The sequence below is a fragment of the Maylandia zebra genome, linkage group LG5 (genome assembly GCF_041146795.1).
Source record: "Maylandia zebra isolate NMK-2024a linkage group LG5, Mzebra_GT3a, whole genome shotgun sequence".
NCBI classification, from domain to species: domain Eukaryota; kingdom Metazoa; phylum Chordata; class Actinopteri; order Cichliformes; family Cichlidae; genus Maylandia; species Maylandia zebra.
The window spans coordinates 24042477-24060742 of record NC_135171.1 but is presented as its reverse complement, the minus strand read 5'-3'; the positions used below and the strand labels follow the sequence as shown (position 1 = coordinate 24060742).

Genomic DNA, 18266 nt, shown 5'->3' with positions numbered 1-18266 from the left:
TGCAGTTTCTCATCTTCATTCCAATTCTGCCATTTGTGCCAAATATGTTGAATCATTTATGTGTCTGGTTGTGGCACTGTGACTATTAAGTCTAGGGTAGAACAAACTCAGGGTCGCATGCAGAGCTCGTTAGGAAGTCGGTGCTATCCAGTAGACCGTTGTACTCATGCACAATACCCTCTGAAGGGTACAGTGGATCGCTGGGGATGAACACAGTCTGGCTGGAAGGCATCAGGTGGCATGTACTAACTGGAAAAAGAAAGAGAACTTAGCGTGAGACCACAGTCACACTAAAAATAAATTTAACAGCAAGAATAAGTAAAATATTATACAGCAGCAATTTGAACCTTAGCATTAGATGACAAATATTCTGAAGAGAAAGAAACTACAATATTGTGTCTTAATCTGCAAACTTAATATAATGTGTTGTCACTGTAGGTCAGTGTGCTTTTGTGCAACTCTTAATCTTTGTTCAATAATTTGCAGATCTATTTGAGAATGCACCACTCTTAAAGTAACAAATTAGCTTCAATATCAGATTATGCATTCATTTTAAAAGTTATTATCTTTAATTGAAAGAAAAGTTGTCCTAATTTAGATTCAGTCAAATTCAAAAACATGTTGAATTTTGCTCTAATTTGTGTCATGTTTCTTTTTCATCATTTCTGTGTCTCTGGTGTTCGGCAGGACACTGATTACACTGCGTTGCACCCAAGTTTCTCTGCTCTGCATGAGTCAACAGAGTCTGGATGCCTGTAGAAAAGCTGACATCAATATTTCACTTATCCATACTAATATATTTTGGACACACTAACTTGTTTCCTCATACGATGGTGGTGGTTTTTGTGGGAATGGTTGTTCATGGTTTGGTGATGTGGTCATGAGCTCTGCTGGTGTTGGCTGGTAGGAGGCTCTCTGGTGGGAATGAGAGGTATGAGTAGCGGTAGCCACCTCAGCTGTAAGCATACAAGTAACAAGAGATAAGAAATGTTACAGCTTTGGCCGTTGTATATGAAATGAAGGAGTGCAGCTATAAGTATCACCTGTTAGTGGTGATGGAGTACTTACACTCTTCTTCATTGGCAGCAATCTTGCACAAGTAGCTGCAGAAGCTGATAAAGAATGACAAGATACCAACGAGAAAGACGTAGTACATTTCACTCATGACAGCAGTGGTAGCAGGAAATGGATGTGTAGGAACAGTGTTCAGTCTGAATAGACAACAAAGAAATAATTATCTAATGCAAAAACAAAACTGAAGAAAATGTTGGGATTTATTGTTCACCAAATCAAATTGAGGCAAAGCATAGCGACCAGAGTATGATTAAAAACCAGTAAGAGAATACACAAAAATTCAGCAGTCATATTTAAATCAAGTAACAGTTTATATAGGGGTGTGCGTAATCCTTTAGGCAGTTCTGACAGCATCTGCTTAATGTCCCAATTGTTGAAGTCCTTTGCTGTAGCCTACTCCTTTTGTTCTGATCTTCACCTGCCTCGCTGACTGTAGCATAGTTTTTCTCACTTTCGATTTTGACTCCTACAAGGCGCATTTTTCCACCCTCGAAATTTCAGATTATTTCAGATAAAATAATAAGCAGTTGTTTAATTCAGATCAGATCAGAGCAGAAGCACGTTGGCTTTATGGAGTTGTTAATTAAGCTCGAGTTTCGTTTCAGAGGCTGTGGTTCTGGGTGCTGTTTAACTGTACGTAAAGGGTGACTGAAACAAACTAATGTTAGAGAGTTAATGGAAGGTTTTTGTTTTTTTAAGTAACCTTATTGATATCGTCCTATAGCCGTCAGGGTTTTTTTTTTTTTTTTTTTAATTAAATTTTATTTTCGGTTTGAAGCCAAAATCACAGACTGCATGCCGAAACACGCAGTCCGATATGTGATGCTGATAAGAACACCTACACAGAGTTAAATATTTAAACTCACCGGATACACGATGGGACGGGAGCACACCCAGAGCCAACACGTCTTAGAGGAAGGGGTCTGATCTGAACCCCTTAACGCGAAACTACTTGCTGTAGATCTTCCACACACGTGGCCTCCACACTGAATGCATATTCCAGCCCACTGACAGCCTTCTTCCATTCACAGACAATTTACAATCATGATCTATAAGCACATCTTTTCTTATGAACATGGCCATAACAGTGAGGTCACAGAAGTCTGTTTGTTTATTTATTGTCGAATTAAAATCAAGACAGTAAAAATTGGCATGTTAACAATTAATTTTTGACGCTTTAGATGGCTTTTACTTTGAAAATTCTCGACTGCAAGTTTGGCGAAACCGCACAGGCTCGAAACTCCGACACTTTTATTTCATAAGAGGAAAAAAACATATTGATAGTAAGTTTAATCGATCGTAATTTATTTGCTACTTCAAAGGTATTCCGTGCCAGAAAATCAATAACGACAAAATGAGTTTTCACAACTCTCATAACAATATTTAGGCCAGATTAATTAATCTGGTTTGGTTTACCAGCCAGAGCTGGACTGGCAAACTGGCATACCTGCAATCTACCAGTTTCCGGCGCCCCGATGGGTAAGTGTATTTTTAATTATTTTTGTTGTCAATATCACTACACAGGCTAAGGTACAGGATGTACAGTACAGGGAGTGCAGAATTATTAGGCAAGTTGTATTTTTGAGGAATAATTTTATTATTGAACAACAACCATGTTCTCAATGAACCCAAAAAACTCATTAATATCAAAGCTGAATGTTTTTGGAAGTAGTTTTCAGTTTGTTTTTAGTTTTAGCTATTTTAGGGGGATATCTGTGTGTGCAGGTGACTATTACTGTGCATAATTATTAGGCAACTTAACAAAAACAAATATATACCCATTTCAATAATTTATTTTTACCAGTGAAACCAATATAACATCTCCACATTCACAAATATACATTTCTGACATTCAAAAACAAAACAAAAACAAATCAGCGACCAATATAGCCACCTTTCTTTGCAAGGACACTCAAAAGCCTGCCATCCATGGATTCTGTCAGTGTTTTGATCTGTTCACCATCAACATTGCGTGCAGCAGCAACCACAGCCTCCCAGACACTGTTCAGAGAGGTGTACTGTTTTCCCTCCTTGTAACTCTCACATTTGATGATGGACCACAGGTTCTCAATGGGGTTCAGATCAGGTGAACAAGGTGGCCATGTCATTAGTTTTTCTTCTTTTATACCCTTTCTTGCCAGCCACGCTGTGGAGTACTTGGACGTGTGTGATGGAGCATTGTCCTGCATGAAAATCATGTTTTTCTTGAAGGATGCAGACTTCTTCCTGTACCACTGCTTGAAGAAGGTGTCTTCCAGGAACTGGCAGTAGGACTGGGAGTTGAGCTTGACTCCATCCTCAACCCGAAAAGGCCCCACAAGCTCATCTTTGATGATACCAGCCCAAACCAGTACTCCACCTCCACCTTGCTGGCGTCTGAGTCGGACTGGAGCTCTCTGCCCTTTACCAATCCAGCCACGGGCCCATCCATCTGGCCCATCAAGACTCACTCTCATTTCATCAGTCCATAAAACCTTAGTAAAACCAGTCTTGAGATATTTCTTGGCCCAGTCTTGACGTTTCAGCTTGTGTTTCTTGTTCAGTGGTGGTCGTCTTTCAGCCTTTCTTACCTTGGCCATGTCTCTGAGTATTGCACACCTTGTGCTTTTGGCCACTCCAGTGATGTTGCAGCTCTGAAATATGGCCAAACTGGTGGCAAGTGGCATCTTGGCAGCTGCACGCTTGACTTTTCTCAGTGCATGGGCAGTTATTTGGCGTCTTGGTTTTTCCACACGCTTCTTGCGACCCTGTTGACTATTTTGAATGAAACGCTTGATTGTTCGATGATCACGCTTCAGGAGCTTTGCAATTTTGAGACTGCTGCATCCCTCTGCAAGATATCTCACTATTTTTGACTTTTCTGTGCCTGTCAAGTCCTTCTTTTGACCCATTTTGCCAAAGGAAAGGAAGTTGCCTAATAATTATGCACACCTGATATAGGGTGTTGATGTCATTAGACCACACCCCTTCTCATTACAGAGATGCACATCACCTAATATGCTTAATTGGTAGTAGGCTTTCGAGCCTATACAGCTTGGAGTAAGACAATATGCATGAAGAGGATGATGTGGACAAAATACTCATTTGCCTAATAATTCTGCACTCCCTGTAAAGGGAGACCGAAGGGCCGCTGCACATCGATCTATCCGTGAGAAAATGTATATACAAAGGAGCAGTCAGTTCATTTCAATAATTACCTAGAGCATAAATTACAGATCCAGAATTCAGCTCACTCAATGGGGGAGCGTGTGATGTCCTAACAAAAATAATACAGTGTAAACGCATCTTTTACACACTGAAAACAACATGCATTAAAAAAGTGGAACTGTATGTGTTCAGGAAGTGTGAGTGATCAGCTGACCTGACATGAATGGAGAAAAAACCCTCAGTAATAAATGTTTGCACTCTTTGAATTCATTCACATGGGGCATGACTTACAAGGCAATGCACACAAATACACAGAGAAAAAGGGTTAACAGCACTTTGCAGGTCTGCAGTAAATTCATAGATAGCGATGAGACGATATCCACAGATACTAGAGACGCACTGTTTAACAACTGATTGTTTTTCTAAAATCTATAACTCAAACCGTATCCAATGTAAAAAAATATAATAAGAGACTATAATAAAATAATAACAAAAGTTATTAACTTCACAATGATTTTCTGTACAACCGCCTGACTTTAACGTCAGCTTCTTTAACGTGTTCATATTTATCTTGCATGTGCATCCATCGATGCATTTCTAATGAACACTGAAACACCTTCTAACTGCTGACAACTGAATCTGACTGTCAAGTACTTTCCCCGATAGAGAGTAAAGACAAGAGGGAGAGATCTTGAGGAATAAGGCCAAAGACAATTAGTGAGAAACAGTGACCTTATGTTTCAATTTTTCTAAATAACTTGAGCCACTAAAAACTGGTTTAAAGAATAAAATTGAAAATACATCAAGTTACACTGCTGTGTCTCATCTTCATTCAAAGTACATACTTCCATTTGAGCCAAATATTTTGCATCATGTTTGTGTCTGCTTGGGGCGCTATGACTATTAAGCCTAGCGTATAACAAATTCAGGGTCGCATGCAGTGCTGGTTAGGAAGTCTGTGCTGTCCTGTAGACCGTTGTGCTCATGCACAGTACCCTCTGATAGGTACAGTGGGATGAACACTGTCTCACTGGAAGGCATCAGTTGTAGAGGGTAGGCAGGACCAGCTGGAAACAGAAAGACAACTTAGCATGAGACCACGATCATACCAAAAAACTTAATATTACCAACAAATGCAGTTCTGTAGTGTAAAAATAAATATTATACAGCTGCAATTGGAACCTTAACAGCAGAGGATTTCCAGAGAGCCACGGTTTTGGTTTTCAAGGCCTGTTTTGACCTGTTTAGTCTAAAAAATATATTGTTTTCATAGTTTTTGTAAAATACAGGGTTGATCAAAATCCAAACTAACTTGTTTCCTCGTATGATGGTGGTGGTCTTAGGAATGGCTGTTCATGGCTGGGTGATGTGGTCATGAGCTCAGCTGGGTCATCAGGCTGAGCTGGTGCTGGCTGGTAGGACGCTCTCTGGTGGGACTGAGAGGGCCCAGGTGCTGCAGTCGGTTGCTGAGTGTACTGCTGAGAAGTGCTGTTGACATTTATGGTGTGGCCAGCGGTAGCCATCACAGCTGTAAGCAAAGAAGCAACAAAAATGTTGTATTCATGAGGTATCTATAGCTTTGGTTGTTTTACATGAAGCAGCTGAGTTATTCAAGTGTGGGAAAAAGTGTTTAATTAGTTTCACTTATATCCAACACGTGTACAAACAGTGATAATAGAAGACTGTTTACCATGTCATGAATGTTAAACTACTTTTTTATTTAGTTCTAAACTGATTTTCACACACTGTCATTCTCTCAATTTAATAAATATGATGTAATTTCCTCTGTTAAATATAGAGGTTTACGTTGTTTTTCCACTGTACTTAGACTTCACTGTGTGAGTACAGTTGAAAATGGAACGGAAGAAAAAGAACTGTGGGAAGACAAGGTGTGAACAGAGTGGTAGTCAACAAAACCACTTCCCGTGAAGAACATTTATGTGGCATTGTCTAGTTAACAAACAGGTTCAAGGTACCAACAACAGTAACGTGTGAGGCCTATTAGTTACTTATGAACCTAACATTTCACACAATACAAAGACAAACTGATTACATGTAGTTAAGCTCTGGATCTGAGATTTATTGCACACTCTACTATCTGAGGTTTATTTTAGAAGATTTTTGAATAGACGTATCCACTGATGGAGAACATTTACACATAAATGTAGACTGAAATTGATTCTCACATGTTGTCTTGAAAAATGCAAAGCAACAGCTTAACAGTGCAGCCGGTCACAGTCAGGAAACAAGAACACAATCCTAAATGTCTGCTGCTCAGAGGCAGATCTGCACTTTCTTTGTACTCACAAGTCATTTGCAGGAAAATTCAGAAAGGAAACAGCAGAAACGATGAGCAAACACACCCCACAGTATGTTTACACCTGTGAGGTTGGTCCCTTTTCTAGGAATGTAAAACGAGTAGTGAGGGCAACAAAAAAAAAGTTACTTCAACAGGTATTTAAACAAGTTTAATTCCATCAGTTCTTAGAAGATTCTTAAATGTTACTGAAGTATGTATCACAAACTTGGACACAATGAGGGGGAACATGATAAGGAACAGAGGAAGACTCAGACAATATACACACAGAGGATCGTGACGGGACAGGCCCCAGGTGGGTACGCAGCTGACGCTAATCACTCGCTAAGGAGACAAGGGAAGTAAAAAACAATACACACGAGGCAGGAGACTATCAAAATAAAGCAAACAGCACACACTCAGCTCTAGACTGAGACACGTGAACTTGACACTGGACTGGACCACAGATGAATTAATATGGAAGGACAGAGAGACCAGATAGACATGGGAACATGATCGGGAAAACAAAGGATAACGAAACATGGAGACTAAACAGACTAGAACAGGAGTCACTGATGACAATATAGATATGAGACCAGGAACAGACTAGACACTAATGGGAACTAACATAACAAAACAAAGAACCATGAACTAGAAATAAAAAACTCAGATGCACTAGAGAAACAAAACTCAAGACTAACTGATATAAAACTACTACTACTAAACCAATACAGAACTAGAAAATCTCTTATCCAAACGAATGATTCACAAGACCATAATAAACTCAAAAACTGGGTCAAAGACCGTGGAGCATGACCTGGGTTTTTGCTTCAGCTGCTGCCAGAACTGCACTCCCCTTAACCTGCCTGCACTTGTCAGGAGAACCTCAACTGGAATGCTGTTGTTAGAACTCAAAGATATCCCTGATCTGCCAGATATTCCCTGTCCAGATGAACTACCTGGTTGACCTAAACTCATCTAACATTCAGTTGATCATTAAGTAGCAGGTGTGCAAAGTAGTGATCAAATCACAATACTACCACGTGCAGGAGATATGGATATGTTGTTAAGTTAGTATTCATCTGGAACAAAGATACAAAAAACAAAACGTAAAAACTCAGATGCAAATGTTTTAGGGGGTATAATTTTTTTTAACATGTATGCTTGTTTTTACACATTCATACATATCAAACTTGGTATCAGTGACTGATGATTATCATGTCATTGTCTTAGTAGTCTTTTTGACCTCTAGGAGAAGATGCACAGAAAATTGTGTTTTTCTAATTGAAACAGCATCTCAGCAATGTTACATTTCATTGTAACTGGCATTATTAATTATGTAATCCAAGGTTTTAATTTTGTTCCCCCAAAGAGAGAGAGTATGTAATCAGTTCTGTCTGCCTGTCTGTTTGTTAGTAGTCTAGTGTTCACAGTTTTCAATGTTGTGTAATCTCCAAAGGTTGATTCTGTTCATCTGGACGTAGTGTTTTCATTGGGAGAAACGTTTTATCACTCATCCAAGTGACTTCTTCAGTCTCAGCTGACTGCAGGTTTCCCCAATCTTATAAACAGTACATTCGCACTCTGCCGTCTAGTTACACCTACAGGCACACTATGAGACATTAATCAACATGCTTTTTGAAAAAAGAAAATACACTCAGAATAGCAGAAGCTTAACTGAATTAAAAACAAAAAGTCAAAACAAAATAAAAAACTAATTAGAAAATATAAAAATTGATGTGTAAATGTCCACAATAGTGAGCACCAAAGTATATCATCAAGTCTTAACTGATCCCTCCCTGCCACACCCTCCTCCCACTCCTCCCACACCCATCGACCCACCCACTCCACCCACACACACACACACACACACACACACACACACAAACAAATGAAAGTAGCAGCTGTGGAGTACTTACAATTTTCATTGTCAGGGCTTTTGCACATGTATTTACATATACAGAAAAGGACTGACAAGATAAATCCGATTACATATAGGGGGATTTTTATGTCATTCATGACAGCCATGGCAGCTTAAAATGTATGTAAACAGCTTTCAACCTGGGAAAGAAACAAAGAAGTAATTATTTAAAAAAAAAAACATTAAACAAAAAATGTTCGCTTTATTGTTGAATTAAATTCAGGACCTTGTAATATCTGATTAGAATCACAATTATGGGTTATAGAATTATGTGCTGTGTGTCTTCATTCCAATGATGTATCTGATTAATGTCCAGAATGTTGTCTTTTGCTGCACTTCTTTACTTTTGTTTTGATTCTTCACCTGCATGTCTGGCTGTTTTTGGCATAGGTTTCTCTCAACTACTACAGCAGGGGTGGGCAACTCCAGGCCCCGAGGGCCGGTGTCCCTGCAGGTTTTAGATGTGTCCTTGAACCAACACAGCTGATTTAAATGGCTAAATTAGCACCTCAACATGTCCTGAAGTTCTCCAGAGGTCTGGTAACAAACTAATCATGTGATTCAGGTGCGTTGACCCAAGGTGAGATCTAAAACCTGCAGGACACCGGCCCTCGGGGCCTGGAATTGCCCACCCCTGTACTACAGGATACTTTGAAATATTGGATTACACTTCAGCCATTATATTGGTAAGACGTTACTTCTAGTTACAGGAAAATGTTTCTGATAAAATATTATTAGTTAAAAAAATCATTGTTCAGCGGCTGTGGCTCTGGGTACTCGTGAACTTTATTAGTAGAGAAAAAGGACGCTAAAACAAACTAATGTTACAGTGTCACTTAAAGGCTAAAAACACAAAACCGTAGCTTAAAAAATAACCTCACTGACATCGCACTCAGGGGTCTGTTTTATTTTCGGTTTGAAGCCAACATCGCAGACGGTCAGATAGCTGATGCTGACAAGAACAACGGCAGTTTATATGTTTAAATAATCAAACTTACCGGATACACAAATGGACAGGATCTGTTCATAGAGCCAACGCGTTTTAGAGGAAGGGGTCTGACCTGAACCCCTAAACGCGAAACTACTGCTGCGAAGATCGTCTATACACGACGACACCTCACTCAGTTCATGTTGCAGCCCACTGCCAGAATTTTTCATCCCTTTCCATTCACTGTTTGTGATCATAACTGTATAAGTACGTCATTATACGAGCTTTGTATCACAGCTACGAGGTCAACCAGGTATTTTATTTATTTATGTGATTAAAAACGAGACTCGGATGCATGTGTGACGCTCTAGATGACTTTTACTTTGAAAAGACCTTATGGGACCACGCAGGAGCGGCATGCATTTTCGTTTTCAAGTGAGGAACTAAAATATTAACAGTAAGTTAATCGGTTTCAGTTCATCAGCACTTTTAGAATTTGCCATGCAAGAAAACCAAATAAGACGAGCTGAGTGGACATGCCTGTCATGATAATATTTAACGCCAAATTTATTATTATAATAATACAGAGTAAGTAAGTAAGTCATTTGACACATAACACATGCAGGATGATGACTCAGGGAAGATACAGGACAGAGCCAAACTTTCAGCACTGTGCTCACAATTTTGAGCCATTCACTCACAGTTACGCACTCACTCTGAAAAGAAAAAGCATAATCTCATTCCCAAGAAATTCCCAACTATCACAAATCCCACAAACAAATTCAGAAGCTTTTTTATTTGATTTTTGTTTTTTATTTTTTGTTTTTGCGTTTTCTCATAAATTTCAGGAGGCAGTCGCGTTTGTATGATTCATTTAAATGTCCAGCTGTTACAATACATGTATTCAAGTCTTTTAGTTGTATAACCAACTCTGACCCTTTTTAATAAATCCAGGTAGCTTTTTGACGCGAAGAAAGGATTTTGCGCTGGCGACCGTTAATAAATTTGGTGCTAGTGTTTTGTGTTAATTAACTTTTACGAATGCAAAGAACAGGATCAAGTGAGTTTCAACAAAACAAAGCAGCTTATTAAAAAAAAGTCTCCGGTGTTTCAAAGTAAGCAGTGATGGTGACTTGCTTTTACGAAACTACCTAGAAACCAGGAAATCAATTCAATTTATTTTGCGCAAAATCACAACAGCAGTCGCCTTTAGGCTTTATATTGTAAGGCAGATACCTACATTAATCATTTTCTTGTCTGAAGACGTATTCCTTTGCTTGCTGTTCATCATCACAGTCAGAGAGAGAGCGCGAAATCTTTTTGTTTCCATGATTATTCCTCCCACACACTTTTGTGTGATTTGGGGATGCTCAGTCATATAATAAAAATAATACATTTTAGATGATCTGGACTCCTGGGACAGTGTGTGTGACAGTCCAACAGGACTGACTTTGCTTTATCTGCTTTATTTCTGAAGCACTTTTTTAAAGCAAATGTAAAACGTTTTTTAAAAACATAAAACTGATATTATTCTGTTTAGATATATTATTTTAACTAAAACTGATGTAGGTCAAAATAAGTACATTGAAAATTAAAAACCACTCAAACTGAAAAAGGCATTAGCAGTGATAAAAAGGCAAACAATTCAAATATGTAGAGAAGAAGAAATTTGAAAGAACTCACAAAATTTGCACACCTAAAATACCCAGGCCGGACAGTCCAATGTGTCTCGCTGACGTTGAGCAGCAGGTCCTAAGGTCCCGTACATTTTTTACTACACATAGCTTGGGTTTGTTTGATTATTTCTTTGTTGTAACAATGCTTCTTTGCAATAAATCTTGTTGCCTTGCAAGTAGTTTGTTGGTGCAGCAGCATATTAAATGGGATTTTAGTCATCTGGGACAGGCTCCAGCCTCCCCCGGCTACCCTGAATTAGTCACAAAGAAGAGAATGGATAAATGGATGGATTTTAGTCAGTTTGTGAGGATGTGTGTTTAACAGACTTCTCTCTTTTGTTCCCGTTTTGTAGACATCATAGCTGACTTTATGTTACTGTTTAAGTAAAAGGATATAGAGGCTTCAGTTAAGAGACCACAAGAGTCAGTGTAGGTCAGGCTCCACAACTTGATTAAGATTTACTGAAACTATGAAAAAAAGGAAGAAGTCATAACTTCAGCTGCTGGCAGCAAACCAACCTCTCCTGGGACACTAGGAGTATTCTGTTAGCAAACAAACTATGAAAGCTACCACAAATACCGCACTAAATGAACATACTAACAAATTATGTTAATGCAAATATTGAGAGAACTCCCAGTATATCCACCAAACCTGTGGCCAGAGGCCAGCCATGCACTCGCTGCAGGACTAGAAACAAAAAGGACAGAATGACAGTTATGCAAAATTCACCTAACAAACAGATAAACAAATGATACTGCAAATGAAAGCGAAAACATCCTAGAATCAGCAACAGTCAGTGCTCCACTAGGCAAAAGTGTAAATTAGGCCAAACCACAAGATAAATGAAACAGTCCAGGACAGTGGAGGGAAAATAATGATTATTGTTATTATTATTTACTTATTTGAGATTGTCACAAAAACTAAAAATGATTCAATGTGACTGTGTCATCAAATAAAAATGTCTTGAGCTTAAGATACAACTAAGACTACAACTCCCAGACTACAAGGCGGCTGTGTTTGGTGCTACCATCAAATAGGTATTTCCTGTTACTGCCAATGTTATCTCATAAGTGATTTGCTGTGTTATTCAACAACTCGTTTTAGCTGCTGTCACTTTCTGCTGCTGCTGACTTCACTGACTGTAACTACCGCTGTAAGTCCCTAATAAGGTAAACTAACTGTCAAGCTAAATGTTTAAACGTGTGTAAAAAGAAAGTGTTGTTAATGCTTCTTACATATTCGAGGTTTCTTTCGAAATTAAAACTTAAAAACTGTATAATAAAAGTATAACAAGTGTATTATAAGATAGTAAGCGGGTAGTTTTCTCGCTATCTTTTATTTGTCGTGGAAAAACAAACAAACAAACAAACAAAAAACCATCGTGTCAAAAAGTGTGTTTATTTAACGTCTGCTTGCAGATGATGAGGCTGCCATGGCGAGTCCTGGCTCCACACACAGCACCTGTAAGGAGAGCCTCCTCAGTCCCTGCAGGGCTGATGAACTTTGTCCCCGCCTGCAGCACCACCGACGCCCACTCACTGGAGCTGCTGCAGGACTTTGTGACCCGAGCCAGACGCCTGTTTGTCATCACCGGAGCGGGTCTGTCCACGGAGTCGGGCATCCCCGATTACCGATCGGAGGGCGTCGGGCTGTACGCCCGCACTGACAGACGACCCATGCAGTACGCAGAGTTTGTCCGCAGCGCAAAGTCCCGTCAGCGCTACTGGGCCAGAAACTTCGTCGGATGGCCGCAGTTTTCCTCCCACTGGCCGAACTCTGCACACAAGGCCCTGCAGCGGTGGGAGGAGAGGGGCAAGCTGCACTGGCTGGTTACGCAGAATGTAGATGCTCTTCACTCAAAGGCAGGTCAGAAGAGACTCACAGAGCTCCACGGCTGTGCCCACAGGTGAGAACGCATAAACTCACATATGCATCATAGACAATATGCGTCAATTAAGAAGTTATGGCAGTCTTACAACAATACAATACAATGTACTGTATAAACACTACTTATTTATGAGTAAAAGCCATGCACTGAGAATGCCACGTAGGTAAAAGTTTCCAGGTTTCATTGGCAAAATGTTGATTACTTTAGTGATGTTTTCATGTGCAATCACCACTATATTCTACAGTTCTGTGAAAGCATTTACCCCCTTCCTGAAAAATGGACTTCACTGCCACTAATCGAGTCAATATATCATGCCACGATCCAAAGAAACTCAAGAACAGCTGAGAAACAGTCACTGACATCCATCAGTCTGTAAAGACATTGGTTTGGTGACAGTAATTAAAACACACACCCTCTGCATCACCAGGAGTTATTAGGAAATTCTGTCTGTTTGCATGTTAACTGACTAGAAGACATTTTGAGGATGAAATCTGGGCGTCCTCAGGGTCACGTGCCTTGGCTGTGGTGCCATCTCAGCACGGGAGGAGCTCCAGAGGCGATTTATATCTTTAAACCCAGAGTGGCAAGCTCAGGCAGGCACTGTGGCCCCAGACGGAGACGTCTTCTTGGAGGATGAGCAGGTCCTCCATTTCAGAGTTCCCTCCTGTGATGACTGTGGTGGGATACTGAAGCCTGAGGTCACGTTTTTTGGAGACTCCGTGAACAAAGCAACTGTGCAGTTTGTGCACGAAAGGCTGGCAGAGTCGGACGCGGTGCTCGTCATGGGGTCATCTTTACAGGTAGGTCTTGGATTAACTAGTAAACCAGTTTGTTAGCTTTCAGCAACACTGTTCCTTAACTGAATACGTTGTTCCTCGTTGATGTTTCTCAGGTGTACTCAGGATACAGGTTTTTACTGGCAGCAAGGGACAGGGAGATGCCGGTCGCCATCCTGAACATAGGGCCCACCCGAGCAGACCACCTGGCAGAGCTGAAAGTCAGCGGCCGCTGCGGGGAAGTGCTGTCAGTCATTCAGCCGCTCTGACTGACCGCAGCCTAAATAGCTTGAAGTGCTCTGCTGGTTAGGTTAAAACTACCTCAGATTTATGGAAACAGTTGCTCTTTGTTGTTACACGCTGTATGCAGGTGAATGAATGTTAATAATTGTGAGCTATAAATGTGTAAGACTTGAATCCAGCTGATCTTCATACAGCAGGTTGGTGTCAGGGAGCTGAAATCCTGTCTCTGCAATCAAATGTCAACCTACCAGGAAAACAGAAAGGCTGTGCTTTGTTGTGTGATTGCTGGTTTTAGGTTGGCACAATAATGGTGTGCAGGTCAAATGTGTGAAGTGAAATAATAATTTGCAGGCTTGAAGGAAAACAGAGGTACCCCGTTTCCTTCCTCAAGCTCTTTTCACTTTATAGATGGACTGCATTCATGTACAATGTCTTTTCAAGTCTTATCAAACACACAAAGCACCATCACTATATACTGACGACACCTTTGGATTCAAACGCTCTTATTCTGCTAAGACAAAAAGACACAGGGTGGCTGCTCTGATGTAGATGGGAAGATGCAATATAAATGTTTATTTTCATGTTCTGCCACCAGATCTGTTTTAAAAGGTGCAATTTGTTCTTCCTTTTTTTTATTACGCAATACTCAGATGGTTAGTATTTTGATTGATTTTAAATGCTGCCGTATTCAATTTGGCAGCATTTCCATTTTTTGTGAATTAAACCGCTTAAAGTAGGTTGAATTAAACTTTTTCAGGCTGGATTTTAAAGTGGCATTATGCTGTCGTTTTAAAGTTATGCAGTGGAAACTTTCTGTAATAAAATATTCAGAAAATAAGAGGTTTTGGAATTTATTATCACACTTGCAAGCCGGAAATATTCATCATTAAAGAAGTTTCGAACCTTGGTGTATCAAACATGAGGGCCAGAATCAGATAACAAAGATTCCGATCCGGCCCACTGCATGACTTTTGAAAACACAAAGGGTGTAAAATTTTGGACTGAATGTATTTTCATAAGTTTTCATGCTAATAAAGAGCTCCCTCATGGCTATTCATACTACACCAAAGTAATTAAGTCGTAGATAACAATGAAATTACAGAAATGTCTATTTTATGTGTGCATAGTAAGAAAAAAAACATCTGAATTTAAAAAAACACTCTTTTCTAATTACAAGGTAGTCTGAGTAATGGGCTACTAGAGCTTTTTCTGTAACATTTCTCTCTCAAATTAAGCCTGAAGAGATGTGCTGACAGATTCTTCCATTAACTACAGCAGCATTTCTGTATCTGTGGAAAAACCGAGATATGCTGTAGAACTCGCACTGCTTTTTCTGATATTAACATGTCTCAGAGATTAAATGTGTAGTTAAACTTTACACTTGACAGAAAGCGGAGTTTCACTGTTGCGGTCTGCTGAAGCTCAGAGGGTGATGCATGTACAGTGGGGCAAAAAAGTATTTAGTCAGCCACCGATTGTGCAAGTTAACTCACTTAAAATGATGACAGAGGTCAGTAATTTGCACCAGAGGTACACTTCAACTGTGAGAGACAGAATGTGAAAAAAAAATCCATGAATCCACATGGTAGGATTTGTAAAGAATTTATTCGTAAATCAGGGTGGAAAATAAGTATTTGGTCAATAACAAAAATACAACTCAATACTTTGTAACATAACCTTTGTTGGCAATAACAGAGGTCAAACGTTTACTATAGGTCTTTACCAGGTTTGCACACACAGTAGCTGGTATTTTGGCCCATTCCTCCATGCAGATCTTCTCGAGAGCAGTGATGTTTTGGGGCTGTCGCCGAGCAACACGGACTTTCAACTCCCGCCACAGATTTTCTATGGGGTTGAGGTCTGGAGACTGGCTAGGCCACTCCAGGACTTTCAAATGCTTCTTACGGAGCCACTCCTTTGTTGCCCGGGCGGTGTGTTTTGGATCATTGTCATGTTGGAAGACCCAGCCTCGTTTCATCTTCAAAGTTCTCACTGATGGAAGGAGGTTTTGGCTCAAAATCTCACGATACATGGCCCCATTCATTCTGTCCTTAACACGGATCAGTCGTCCTGTCCCCTTGGCAGAAAAACAGCCCCATAGCATGATGTTTCCACCCCCATGCTTCACAGTAGGTATGGTGTTCTTGGGATGCAACTCAGTATTCTTCTTCCTCCAAACACGACGAGTTGAGTTTATACCAAAAAGTTCTACTTTGGTTTCATCTGACCACATGACATTCTCCCAATCCTCTGCTGCATCATCCATGTGCTCTCTGGCAAACTTCAGACGGGCCTGGACATGCACTGGCTTCAGCAGCGGAACACGTCTGGCACTGCGGGATTTGATTCCCTGCCGTTGTAGTGTGTTACTGATGGTGACCTTTGTTACTTTGGTCCCAGCTCTCTGCAGGTCATTCACCAGGTCCCCCCGTGTGGTTCTGGGATCTTTGCTCACCGTTCTCATGATCATTTTGACCCCACGGGATGAGATCTTGCGTGGAGCCTCAGATCGAGGGAGATTATCAGTGGTCTTGTATGTCTTCCATTTTCTGATGATTGCTCCCACAGTTGATTTTTTCACACCAAGCTGCTTGCCTATTGTAGATTCACTCTTCCCAGCCTGGTGCAGGTCTACAATACTTTTCCTGGTGTCCTTCGAAAGCTCTTTGGTCTTGGCCATGGCGGAGTTTGACTGTTTGAGGCTGTGGACAGGTGTCTTTTATACAGATGATGAGTTCAAACAGGTGCCATTCATACAGGTAACGAGTGGGGGACAGAAAAGCTTCTTACAAAAGACGTTACAGGTCTGTGAGAGCCAGAGATTTTCCATGTTTGAGGTGACCAAATACTTATTTTCCACCCTGATTTACGAATAAATTCTTTACAAATCCTACCATGTGAATTCATGGATTTTTTTTTCACATTCTGTCTCTCACAGTTGAAGTGTACATCTGGTGCAAATTACTGACCTCTGTCATCATTTTAAGTGGGGGAACTTGCACAATCGGTGGCTGACTAAATACTTTTTTGCCCCACTGTAGTTTGACATCCCACTCTAACAAAACAGCTTTCTCTCACACTAGTCTTAACCTGAGTTATATATTGTCAGGTCATGTTGCATTATAGTCGCTATTTTCATGAGTGAGGTCAATGACAATATAGTTTATCAGTTAAAACGTTCTGATGAGAACATTTTTCCTCATGAATTTAAACACTTGAAACAGCATTATCTATACAAGGACACAAACACACACGCTGAAGAACGACATTAATGCACGTGTTCTGAAAACCAGGTGTTAACTCTGATCCATCTTGTGGAACCTGTCGCCCACATCAATGACCCAACAGCTGTTTTGACAGTGTTTATTACGGTCATAAATAATCCACAGCATTTGCTTTAAAGACAAACTTACATCATGTTCACAGACAAACTGAGGGCAGTGTGACTATAGATTGATTAATCGTGAGATCTTTTAGGAGGTTTTGCTGCTCAAATCTCTGCTGCAGACGGAGCTTCCAGGTTTCCAGGTCAGACTTTATCTCCTCTTGGAGAGCAGCCGGGACACTGAAGGAATACAGACAACATCTGTGAGCTGCAGTATCCGGCTGCCATGTTGCTGAAGCCGTAAGCACCGTGAGGGGAGTCATGGACAGACAGTTGTCGAAACTCTTAGTGTGATCAAACCAGTAAGTGACGGGGTAACCCAGTAAGAGCCCAAACACAGTGCACAGGTTCCACTCCTCACATTTCTCTCCGCCACTGAGAAGCCCTTCAAGCTGCTGCACCCCTCCCAGTAGAAGTAGTAAATCTTGTATCATGCGCTTCAGGTCTCCCCTCAGTGGGTCAGCGACGGTGGGAGTTTCCTGTGAGTGGCAGACATCAATCACAGCGACGCTGCTCCCGTCATGAAGAACCTGCTCTAGATTTGACTTGACTGTGACCGGATTAACAATGAGACCATTTCCATTTAAATCCAGCGTGAGAAGCGATTTAGACACAAGCTGGAGAGACTGTAAAGAGCTCAGATAGTGCTTCACTTGCTCTGCACAGGCACCATTAATATCGTACAGAACAGCAGGCTTCAACCCCAAATCTACAGCTGACACCTGTGAAGCCAGGTCCAGACTCTGAGGAGCAGAGAGGGACTTTCTACCAGCAGACAGATATTTACGAGCAGCAGCAACAAAGAGCTCTGAAACAGACATGACTGCATAAAAATCACGTCACACGAGACTGAGGAGTCAAGCAGCAGGACTAGAGATATTTCTATTTAAAGTAACTGCTTAGCTGGGAATCAAGCACAAAAATTAAATGT

The 18266-nt window shown here is 40.6% G+C and overlaps 3 protein-coding genes across 6 annotated transcripts; 1 reads left to right on the top strand and 2 right to left on the bottom strand.

Annotated features, from left to right (window-relative positions):
• Positions 1-4466: 4466 nt before the first annotated feature.
• On the bottom strand, positions 4467-9596 carry LOC143418696 (uncharacterized). The gene is made up of 3 exons (XM_076884413.1): positions 9437-9596; positions 5534-5749; positions 4467-5288 (listed from the first exon to the last, which is right to left on the bottom strand). The coding sequence occupies exons 1-3, from the start codon at positions 9594-9596 to the stop codon at positions 5131-5133; spliced, it is 534 nt and encodes a 177-aa protein (XP_076740528.1). The 3' UTR covers positions 4467-5130.
• Positions 9029-15011, top strand: sirt4 (sirtuin 4). Of its 4 annotated transcripts, XM_012918447.5 has the most exons (5): positions 9060-9124; positions 12148-12212; positions 12462-12949; positions 13437-13731; positions 13824-15011. In XM_012918447.5, the coding sequence occupies exons 3-5, from the start codon at positions 12462-12464 to the stop codon at positions 13974-13976; spliced, it is 936 nt and encodes a 311-aa protein (XP_012773901.1). In that variant the 5' UTR covers positions 9060-9124; positions 12148-12212; the 3' UTR covers positions 13977-15011. The 4 variants fall into 4 exon arrangements, with proteins under 4 accessions (XP_004548599.1, XP_012773901.1, XP_004548597.1 ...); XM_004548542.3 differs by lacking the exon at positions 12148-12212 and having other exon boundaries at positions 9029-9124; XM_004548540.5 differs by lacking the exon at positions 9060-9124 and having other exon boundaries at positions 12102-12212.
• Positions 15012-17299: 2288 nt separating this feature from the next.
• On the bottom strand, positions 17300-18234 carry lg5h1orf74 (linkage group 5 C1orf74 homolog). The gene has a single exon (XM_076884071.1). The coding sequence runs from the start codon at positions 18154-18156 to the stop codon at positions 17371-17373; it is 786 nt and encodes a 261-aa protein (XP_076740186.1). The 5' UTR covers positions 18157-18234; the 3' UTR covers positions 17300-17370.
• Between the last annotated feature and the right edge of the window lie 32 nt (positions 18235-18266).

Coding starts and splice junctions, on each gene's coding strand:
- LOC143418696 (XM_076884413.1), bottom strand. CDS start 9,596: ATGAAAAATTCTGGCAGTGGGCTGCAACATGAACTGAGTGAGGTGTCG. Junction 5,750..9,436: donor CCTGTCCATTTGTGTATCCG/GTAAGTTTGATT, acceptor CTTTGCTTACAG/CTGTGATGGCTACCGCTGGC. Junction 5,289..5,533: donor ACCATCATACGAGGAAACAA/GTTAGTTTGGAT, acceptor TTCTGTTTCCAG/CTGGTCCTGCCTACCCTCTA.
- lg5h1orf74 (XM_076884071.1), bottom strand. CDS start 18,156: ATGTCTGTTTCAGAGCTCTTTGTTGCTGCTGCTCGTAAATATCTGTCT.
- sirt4 (XM_004548542.3), top strand. CDS start 12,462: ATGATGAGGCTGCCATGGCGAGTCCTGGCTCCACACACAGCACCTGTA. Junction 12,950..13,436: donor CTCCACGGCTGTGCCCACAG/GTGAGAACGCAT, acceptor GGGCGTCCTCAG/GGTCACGTGCCTTGGCTGTG. Junction 13,732..13,823: donor TCATGGGGTCATCTTTACAG/GTAGGTCTTGGA, acceptor GATGTTTCTCAG/GTGTACTCAGGATACAGGTT.